The 11073-nt window shown below is 53.1% G+C and overlaps 1 protein-coding gene and 1 pseudogene across 2 annotated transcripts; one reads left to right on the top strand and one right to left on the bottom strand.

The window, feature by feature from the left end:
* Positions 1–479: 479 nt before the first annotated feature.
* LOC311372973 (zinc finger protein ubi-d4-like) lies at positions 480–8188 on the bottom strand (annotated as a pseudogene). The gene is made up of 10 exons (XR_014684251.1): positions 8157–8188; positions 6989–7150; positions 6042–6149; positions 5245–5441; positions 5024–5116; positions 3914–3998; positions 3157–3291; positions 2414–2545; positions 1155–1267; positions 480–617 (listed from the first exon to the last, which is right to left on the bottom strand). The product of XR_014684251.1 is annotated as a zinc finger protein ubi-d4-like (transcript).
* An 886-nt stretch (positions 8189–9074) lies between these two features.
* ttc9c (tetratricopeptide repeat domain 9C) lies at positions 9075–9900 on the top strand (the record flags this gene model as incomplete). The annotated part of the gene is given in 3 exon segments (XM_084489857.1): positions 9075–9121; positions 9555–9829; positions 9831–9900. Coding segments are annotated over 2 exon segments (340 nt in total), but the record flags the coding sequence as incomplete, so codon positions are not given.
* Between the last annotated feature and the right edge of the window lie 1173 nt (positions 9901–11073).

Below are 11073 nucleotides of genomic sequence, written 5' to 3'. Positions count from 1 at the left end.
AACCTGGTGATAGGTAGTGCTCCTTATGGCCGTTTCCCACCTTAATGTTGACATTATACATTAAATATGTATAAGACGTAACCTTATAATAAGTGCTGTCAGTTAAACGCGGTTATTAACGGCGTTAACGCAAACCCATTTTAACAGCGTACATTTTTTGATCGCAAGATTCACTTTCTTTTCTTTTCTTTTTTTACCCTTGTATTGGACAGTGTTAGATTGTGTGAGAGATGATTTGCTCCAAGTGAGAATGTTAGTGTGACATTGAACACTAAGTATGTGCCAACGTTGTTTTCAATAAAAAAACATTTGCACAAAGCAAGCCGATCCACGTTTCCATGTTGATAAGAGCATTAAAATTAGAGAAAATAATAGGACAAAAAGAAATCAAGGGACATTTAGAATAGATAAAAATGTGTGATTAATTGCGAGTAAACATTAATGCGATTAATCACAATTAAATATTTGAATGGTTGGACAGCAGTGGTCAAACAGCGTAGACAGAAGGCAGCGGACAGAGAGGAGCAGAGCTCACCTTCGGGGGGCTCCGTCATCGGGGGGCTGAGGCAGTACATGTGGTAGCCTCGGTCACAGTCGTCACAGAACAGCAGCTGGTCCTACACACACACACACACACACACAGTTAGTGATGTCCGTTTCAGTTAACTTTGCTTTCGATAGTTACCGGTTAACGGCTGAACTGGTTCGTTTCCAGAAAAAAATGAAAAATGATGTTGCAGACGCTTTCCCTTTAGTTGGGCTCTATTGACTCACTGAGACGGCTCCATTTAGAGGTCATCCCCCACCCCCCCGGTACTAAACTGGTCTTAATGTGGGTCAGTGCTGGTACTAAACTGGTCTTAATGTGGTTCAGTGCTGGTACTAAACTGGTCTTAATGTGGGTCAGTGCTGGTACTAAACTGGTCTTAATGTGGTTCAGTGCTGGTACTAAACTGGTCTTAATGTGGGTCAGTGCTGGTACTAAACTGGTCTTAATGTGGTTCAGTGCTGGTACTAAACTGGTCTTAATGTGGTTCAGTGCTGGTACTAAACTGGTCTTAATGTGGTTCAGTGCTGGTACTAAACTGGTCTTAAAGTGGTTCAGTGTGTGTGTGTGTGTGTGTGTGTGTGCAGGTGTGTGTGTGTGTCCTCACGTCGTTCTCCGAGGTGCCGCACACGTTGCAGCACTTGCACTCGATGCACTGCCAGCGGTACGTCTTGACGGCGGCCATCATCACGGCGGTGAACTGCAGGCATGTGGGGTGACCTGGAGGAGACACACACCAGAGCTCCACCTCAGGAACACACACACACAAGACTACCACTGGAGGAGAGACACACCAGAGCAACACACACACACAAGACTACCACTGGAGGAGAGACACACCAGAGCAACACACACACACAAGACTACCACTGGAGGAGAGACACACCAGAGTAACACACACACACAAGACTACCACTGGAGGAGAGACACACCAGAGCAACACACACACACAAGACTACCACTGGAGGAGAGACACACCAGAGCAACACACACACACAAGACTACCACTGGAGGAGAGACACACCAGAGTAACACACACACACAAGACTACCACTGGAGGAGAGACACACCAGAGCAACACACACACACAAGACTACCACTGGAGGAGAGACACACCAGAGCAACACACACAAGACTACCACTGGAGGAGAGACACACCAGAGCAACACACACACACACACAAGACTACCACTGGAGGAGAGACACAGCAGAGCAACACACACACACAAGACTACCACTGGAGGAGAGACACACCAGAGCAACACACACACAAGACTACCACTGGAGGAGAGACACACCAGAGCAACACACACACACAAGACGACCACTGGAGGAGAGACACACCAGAGTAACACACACACACAAGACTACCACTGGAGGAGAGACACACCAGAGCAACACACACACACAAGACGACCACTGGAGGAGAGACACACCAGAGCAACACACACACACAAGACGACCACTGGAGGAGAGACACACCAGAGTAACACACACACAAGACTACCACTGGAGGAGAGACACACCAGAGCAACACACACACAAGACTACCACTGGAGGAGAGACACACCAGAGCAACACACACACACAAGACTACCACTGCAGGAGAGACACACCAGAGCAACACACACACACAAGACTACCACTGCAGGAGAGACACACCAGAGCAACACACACACACAAGACTACCACTGGAGGAGACACACACCAGAGCAACACACACACACAAGACTACCACTGGAGGAGACACACCAGAGCAACACACACACAAGACTACCACTGGAGGAGAGACACACCAGAGCAACACACACACAAGACGACCACTGGACAGGTTCTAAGAGGATCCGGTCGTAGACCAACGCCTACCTGAGCGGCCGCAGTCGGAGCAGGACACCAGCTCCTCTGATTGGCCGGTCTTCTGGTTGAGGGTGGAGTCTCCCAGGCAGAAGTCACAGTAGTCGTTGGGCAGGGCCAGGCCGTTGGGGCCCTTCTTAGGGGCTGAGACAGCGGAGGAGGAAGGATGAGCACAGGAGTGCGGACACAGACACCATGCTATGTGGGTGGAGACCCGCCCCCTCTCCCTCTCTCCCTTCCCCTCCCTCCCGCCTCCTCTCCCTCCCTCCCTAACTCTGCACCGAGGCTGAATCTCTTGAACGTCTTCAGTACTGTATTAGGGGCCCACTAACACCTATATTAAAGCATCCATAAAGTAGCATGGGACCTTTAAGGCGTGATGGGAGGGGTCAAACAGCACAACAGCTCAGCCTCCACCCCTCAACCTCCACCTCCACCCTAGACCCTCAACCTCCACCCTCGACCCTCAGCCTCCACCCTAGACCCTCAACCTCCACCCTCGACCCTCAGCCTCCACCCTAGACCCTCAACCTCCACCCCCTCAGCCTCCACCCTCGACCCTCCACCCCCTCAGTCCATCACCTCACGTCACATTTTACCCTTTTGTAAAAGTTATAATGAAAAATGAATTCATACAGAAAAAAACTTTACTGTAGAGTTGAACCCACTGATGAAAAACACAATGTTGGCTTAAAATGAAGAATGAGGAGAGAATGAGCAGCAGGCCCGTCTCACTCAGTGTGTGTGTGACTCACTCTTGGGCTCGTCAGGCTGGCGAGGAGGCGGTGGAGCCTCGACCTCCTCTCGGTCCTCGCCCTCCTCCTCCGCCAGGTGAGAGTGTGTGTAGTGGTAGCTCAGGCCCGGGCGGTTCTTGTAGCGCTTCCCACAGACTGAGACACACACACACACACACACGTTATATATTGACGAAATCAACGGACCAACCCGAAAAAGATAGAAAATGAATCATGAAGCGCCTGTGAGTGCATCTGTGGGCGACTGCTTGGAAGACGAGAGAGTAAACATGTAGAAGACGCACTGTCACTGTAGGGCTACAGGGGGGGGGGGGCGTAGGGCTACGGGGGGGGGGGCGGGGGGGGGTAGGGCTAAAGGGCGCACTGTCACAGGGGTAGGGCTACAGGGGGGGCCGTAGGGCTGGGGGGGGGGGGGGGGGGGGGGGGGGGGGGGCCATAGGGCTACGGGGGGGGGGCGTAGGGCTACAGGGGGGGGCCTTGGGCTACAGGGGGGGGGCCTTGGGCTACAGGGGGGGGGCGTAGGGCTACAAGGGGGGGGGGGCGGCCATAGGGCTACAGGGGGGGGGGCCTTGGGCTACAGGGGGGGGGGCGTAGGGCTACAGGGGGGGGGGCTACAGGGGGGGGGCGTAGGGCTACAGGGGGGGGGGCGTAGGGCTACAGGGGGGGGGCGTAGGGCTACAGGGGGTACTCACTGTCACAGGCGTAGAGCTACAGGGGGGGCCGTAGGGCTACGGGGGGGGGGGGGGGGGGTACTCACTGTCACAGGCGTAGGGCTTGTCTCTCTCCTCCAGGGCGGCGGCGGCGGCCTCTGACTTCTTCTTGCTGTTCCTCTCGCTGCGGCTCTGGAGGAGGAGCCCAGGGAGAAGCGGAGGTTTAGGAGGTGATTGGAACATTAAGTACGGAGGCGGCGCTTTGTCTCTTAAATCAGGGAGAATCGTCGGCGCCGCGGGGAGACACAGAAGGTGGATTCGTGTTCCTTTCATCCATTTTTGAGAGAAAGGGAATGAAGAACCAGTCCAGTGTGAGTGGGAGCTGGTGTGGACATTGGGATTGATTTTGGCGGGCCGCAGGGGAACGGCCCCCTCAGTATTTGGAACGGTATAATTGCCCATAGAAACATGAAGGAAGCAGAGGACTCGTTATAACGTCATAGACAACACTCCCAGGGAGGGACTTCTTCAGCACTTTGACTGAAGAAGACAAAGGACAGAAGAAGAGGGTCTACATGTATCTATATCTCATGTCTATGAGTTAACTCTGCAGGGATGATATTAAATGACAATAGAGGATCAGTAGGACAATAAAAGCAGTTTTGAAATTTGAAAGCAGTACAGAAAACCGGAGAGCAGTACTGCATTCTGCTCCGTTATAGAGGAACGTCACTTGGTGTCACATTCCCTAGAACGCAGGAAATTAAGTGTTTGATGCGTAAATGTTCAAAGCAGACCGTGGCCACTGTGTGTGTGTGTGTGTGTGTGTGTGTGTGTGTGTGTGTGTGTGTGTGTGTGTGTGTGTGTGTGTGTGTGTGTGTGTGTGTGTGTGTTGGTGTGCGTTGGTGGGTGTGTGTTAGTGTGTGCGTTGGTGGGTGTGTTGGTGTGTGCGTTGGTGTGTGTGTGTGTTGGTGTGTGTGTTGGTGTGCGTTGGTGTGTGTGTGTTGGTGTGTGTGTTGGTGTGTGTGTTGGTGTGTGCGTTGGTGTGTGTGTGCGTTGGTATGTACGTGCGTGCGTGCGTTGGTGTGTGCGTTGGTGTGTGTGTGTTGGTGTGCGTTGGTGTGTGCGTTGGTGTGTGCGTTGGTGTGTGCGTTGGTGTGTGCGTTGGTGTGTGTGTGCGTTGGTGTGTGCGTGCGTGCGTGTGCGTGCAGCGTTACCTTGGACTTGCTCTTGCCCCGTCTCTTGGGGGTCTCATCCTCAAAGTCTTCGTCGTCCAGGTCGTCCAGGTAGTCGTCGTGGTCCAGCACGCGCTACAGGGAGCAGAGAGACTCTTTAATAAAACAAAGCCCTACGCTGGCCTTCACTACGACGTGGACCGAGCCTAGATCACTAAACGCGTCCCTATTGGCTGCCCCGTACGGGGGGAGGAGGGGCCCACCTTGCGTATGCGTCCAGAGGAGGTGTGGGTGGAGGCGGAGGCGGCGACGGGCTCCGGGACGGGGTCCTCCTCCGGGCCGCGGACCTCGGCGGCGGCGCCCCCGCGGCGGTCCAGGGGCTCGCCCTTCAGCAGGGCCTCCAGGCTGCTGCCGTCCGCCGCCCCCAGGGTGTCGCGCTTCAGCCCCAGCTCGATGTCCGCTGCACGCGGGGAGACGGTCAACGGGCCGCGTTTAAAGAGAGCTTTGTTCTAACCAGAGGCCACCCAATGCGCTTTACATTACTGCCTCACGTTCACCCGTTCATACACACATTCACACACCGACGGCAGCGTCAGCCCTGCAGGGCGACAGCCGGCTCGTCGGGAGCAGTCAGGGTGAGGTGCCTTGCTCAGGGACCCCTCGACACGCGGAGGAGGAGGAGCTAGGAGGAGCCGGGGATCGACCTAGAAACCTTCATGTTACCAGCCGACCCGCTCTACCTCCTGCTCTACTGCCGCCCTGAACGTCTGTCACACGCAGGAGGGATGACATGCCTGCAGGTCAACACTGGTCCCTCCATGTCCTCTACAGCCTCTCTGAGAACTGCACCCATGTGTTTACCAGGTGAGGACGTCTGGACTGTTCTAGGCTCTACTGTTTGCGTCTGCAGGATTATTATTATTAACGTAAACACACCAAGTCCGATAAATATATGTGCATGCCGAGGCGTCAAGAGGTCACGATAAAAGTGAGCGGTCAAAACCGGCCCCCGACCAGCGTAGAGAAGGACGATGTCAGCCAGGTGGGCGGCTCAACGCACCTGCTTTGAGGGGGGGGAAGGCCAGGCGGGGGTCCTCGGGGGGGTGGGCACGGCGCTTCTTCCTCCAGCGGCGGGCGGGGTACGTGTACAGCTGGCCCGGGGCGAGGCCTGGGGGGCAGAGAGAGAGAGGAACACACAAACACACACAAACCCGTTACGGCCACAGAGCGGGTCTGAGATAATATAAACCAACGAACACAAGAGTTAAAGGAAAACTTCTGGATTTCTGGAGCTGGCCCCTACTTCCCGATCGTTTTGGGTCGATGGGATTAATGCGGACTGCAAACGTTTTTATTGTTCCAGTATTGAGCGAGAATGCTGCAGCCAGTATCCGCGCAAATGAGCTGCAATGTAATCCTTCTGGGCAATAGTGTCCAATTAATGAAGGGCTTCTAGAAGGGCACAGATGATATATATATAATATATATATCATTATGGATAGGATCCCTACAGAGAAGTACAACTTGTTTCTTTAGGTTTCTCTGAACCAGTCGGTTTGTTAAGAGTCCAACCAAGTCTCATTATAGGAGAAGTCTCGCTCTGAGATCTCATTGGTGCCGGATATGTCCCTATTGTCATTACAGTCTCAACTCTGCCCCACCCAAATCTTTTATATAACACTAAGCTACACCTTCTGTAGTCCAACACACAAAAAAAAAAACTCTCCTCTCTCCAGATCTTGTTAACATTTTCCACTTCCTTCGGCAACTTAACTCTGGCAAGACTTCTCATTGAGCAAGACCTGGTTGGACCAGTTAACAAACACACCATTATACAGCCAAAGGCTAACAAACAAAAAGCAATACTGGATCCATTTCAAAAATGGGTTTAACCTTTGGGATACATCACAGTTCATGTGGATGACACCAACACAGTGTTGTTAGAAACATTTCTTACACCATTTAGGCCAATTAAATAAGAGCTAGAACGTGGTGCGTGGTCCAGACCTGCGCTCCGGTGCCTCTTCTCCATCCAGATGTAGCAGTTGGACTGGGCCACGCCGGTCTGGGAGTCCAGGAAGGGCCATGAGGATGCTGCGCTCGGCACACAGCCGGGCGTTGTAGCTGTGGCACTGCTCCATCGCATCTTTATAGTACTGCTCCCCCAGCCTGGGGCCCACGAGGGAGAAGAGGGACAACACAACCTTAAAGGGTGTAGTGTTTACAGGGGTGTGTGTGTGTGTGTGTGTGTGTGTGTGTGTGTGTGTGTGTGTGTGTGTGTGTGTGTGTGTGTGTGTGTGTGTGTACCATTTCAATGAATGAAGTAGGCCTCGGGTGCAGGTGCTGTGAGTAACAAACCTTTAATGTGTACATTAATTGGTGTAGCTTTAAAATGTGATGTTCACCCTTTGTGTTAAAAGCATGTTACTCCATCGGATTGGGTTTAGCTGTGGAACTCCAAACTGTTTTAACTAAGTACCATATGGCAGCTGATTAACTGAGGAACTTGATGATTATTAAAGTCCGGCCATTTCAGGCTGGGATCACATTTCCATACGAGGACAGCGACAATACACTCCCATTGTGTTCCATCCAGCGGCGTCTTCTCGGCCCCGAATCAGGACGTTATTGCATCAACCACTACCAAGACGAGGCTGAGCTAGGGTTGTGATAGTCACACACACACACACACACACACACACACACACACACACACACACACACACACACACACACACACACACACACACACACAGCAGCAGAACAAAAGGGGATTGTTGCCTCCCGTCTCCACTGAACGCCGCCACGCTAATAACCGCACATCTTAAACCCGCCGATCCTCCTCCGGCCCTCGGATCTGAGGGATGGATCTCATCGAACCCGCGTCCGCCGAGGCTCCCCACACGCACCCCGGCCCCCGGGGGAGGCACCCCGGCCCCCGGAGCCTCTCCCGGGGCCCGGGAGAGGCTCCGGGGCGCACGGCGAGGCTGGCCCCGGCTAGCGTCAGGTCCTCACGTTCGATCCTCCAGGGGCCATTATCGCCCTGCTGGCGGTCAAACGAAGCCTTCTCTCCCCCAACGCCTACAAACTGCGTTCGTTAGGAGCCCATGTTTCACAATACGGTCGTTAAAAAGGCGCCGTGCGGTGTGATATTTCGGTAAATGAAGATACTTACACTTTCACAACACTGTCGACGGCCGCCGCCATCTTTGCTTGTTGCGGTTGTGTGGCGCGCTGCTGCGCATGCGCATACTACCGCTCTGCCCCTGTTGGACTGAGGCGCTCAGAACAAAGCAGCCTCTACATATAAACCACTTTATGGCCGTGAGTCCTGCTGCACCGGCCCTGTTAGGTAACCTACATGTGTAAGGACGTTTGAAAAGTTTAACATTTAATTTATTGATTGTTAAACCCAGTTAGTATTTGTTTTATGGTTGGATGGTGTAATTGCCTAAACTACTCAGCCTCCGTATTGGTTATTATAGCCTATGTAATATTCATATTGAGTAATATGAGTGTGTGAGTTCCAAGATATCTTCAACAGATGATATAGTTTGGATTGGATATCGTAGGCTATAGTAGTCTCTGTTTTAACTGATGGCCGATGTTAGTTCGTTTCCTAAGGAGGTCTGTAGATTCATAGTTCAGCCTTAGGATGGCATTCCATGTCCATAGGGCTTTGCATGGAAAGTGATAAAGCCTTCAATTAAATTATTATTAGGGAAACATTAAAAGATGAAAGGATTGATGATGGTTGTTATGGTTACTTCACCGTCAAGGAAACACCAAGATTAATGTTCTCATAGTGCATTTGACCCATGACAGTAAGCAGAAATGTTTACATTTAAGCAATAGTCACTAGTGATATTTATCTAGCTACCTTACTTAAGTGATTGGAATAAGTTACTTGTGATTGGAACAGACCCCAAGACACCAATAAGTATTATATTGTGATCTATAGTGACTTCTGGAGGGGCCCCACAGCACACACACGTCATGGCAATAAAGCGTTTGTCAGGCAATACCGTCCAGGGCGCCAGGGGGCAGCGAGGAGTTCAGTAGGGTTTAGATTTGACCGCAGAGGAAGAGATCCCGGAAGCTCAGTCCACCCTGGTGTGCAGTGGTCAGTACTCTCGGAAGGTAGGATGCGACCCTACCCCACTAGTTCATCTGTCACTGGTTCGAACTCAGTGGCTTTCGTTTTGGTTCACTGTGAATAAACAGCGTGTGAATGAGCGCCCTTGTGGCTGTCTTGTAACAGTGTAAAGTCAGCTTGCCATATTGTGCACTGTGAGTTTTCTTTCACATGCTTTCGGGTGAATTATGGTGTGGTGTTTCTGCTCGGCTATATATGAGCTATTACAAGTTCCATATTTATATAGGGATGTATCAATGCATCTAAAATGATGTTATAGTGTCCGATGTTTATAATGGCCATAATCTCTTATCTTCACTGGTGATGTAGTGGCCCATAGCATCACGCTAGAATGATAAATAACTTTCCCTTTTTTGTGCCAGCTGTGTAGTCATTCTCCACTGTGTCTCCCCCCCCCCCCCCCCCCCCCTCCTCCAGACGTCATGGAGGCCTCAGGAGGACGGGAGAGTCCGGAAGCCTCCGGTGCAGCAGCAGCCTCCAGCCTCTCCGGCCTCCTCTCCAAACCCCGGCTGAGCGCCGCCCAGCTGGATGGCCAGCTGCAGGACGCGGCCCGCCTCAAGGCTGAGGGGAACGGCTTCTACCGGGGCAGGAGGGTCCGCTCGGCCATCGGCTCCTACCACCGCGCCCTGCTGCTGCTGCGGAGCCTGGACTCGGACGTCACCGCCGGCATCAAAGGCTTCGGCACGGAGGTGACCCGTCCTGACGGCGGCGCAGGACGAGCTGCTGAGGGACACGCAGGCGGACTGCTACAGCAACCTGGCAGGTAGGAGGGGCCGCGGCTCTGTTTAGAACCACAACCTCACGTCGCCAACCTCACGTCACCAACCTCACGTCGTCAACCTCACGTTGTCAACCTCACATCACCAACCTCACGTCGTCAACCTCACGTCATCAACCTCACGTCACCAACCTCACGTCACCAACCTCACGTCACCAACCTCACGTTGTCAACCTCACGTCATCAATCTCAGGTTATCAACCTCACGTCAACCTCACGTCATCAACCTCACGTCATCAACCTCACGTCATCAACCTCACGTCACCAACCTCACGTCACCAACCTCACGTCGCCAACCTCACGTCGCCAACCTCACGTCGCCAACCTCACGTCGCCAACCTCACGTCGCCAACCTCACGTCGCCAACCTCACGTCGTCAACCTCACGTCACCAACCTCACGTCACCAACCTCACGTCGTCAACCTCACGTCGCCAACCTCACGTTGTCAACCTCACGTCATCAACCTCACGTTGTCAACCTCACGTCGCCAACCTCACGTCGTCAACCTCACGTCGCCAACCTCACGTCGTCAACCTCACGTCATCAACCTCACGTCGCCAACCTCACGTTGTCAACCTCACGTCATCAACCTCACGTTGTCAACCTCACGTCGCCAACCTCACGTCGTCAACCTCACGTTATCAAGCCTCAAGCCCCAGCAAACACAATACATTTTGGCTGTGATTTACATTTCGGGGATTTTATCCAAAGCGACTTACAGTTCATGCACACATTCACACAGATGATGGTGTCGACCATGCAGGGCGACAGCCAGCTGGTCAGGATCAGTCAGGGTGAGGCGTCTCGCTCAGAGACACCCCGACACTCTGCTTGGAGGAGCCGGGGATCCAACCAGCAGCCTTGCAGTTAACAGCCAACCCGCTGTACCTCCTGAGCCACTGCCGCACCTTATGATGATGAAAGTGGTTCCGTAAAAGACTGTCAGTACCACAGTAGATCTGCAGCAGCGTTCCACTGATCCAGTTCAGACTGGTGGGCTCCAGTAAGCACTGGATCACATTCCCATGTCTACCGGCCAGAACCCACAACCGCCACCGCCCACCCAGGTCCACACTGCCCCACCGCCCACCCAGGCCCCCACTGCCCCCACCTGAAGACCCATAGGGACCAAGAGGAGGACACGTCCTCCACCTCGA

The sequence above is a fragment of the Micromesistius poutassou genome (assembly GCF_964030765.1).
Source record: "Micromesistius poutassou genome assembly, contig: SCAFFOLD_1656, whole genome shotgun sequence".
Lineage (NCBI taxonomy): Eukaryota > Metazoa > Chordata > Actinopteri > Gadiformes > Gadidae > Micromesistius > Micromesistius poutassou.
The sequence above is the reverse complement of the archived record's forward strand: the minus strand, read 5'-3'. Positions and strand labels throughout refer to the sequence as shown.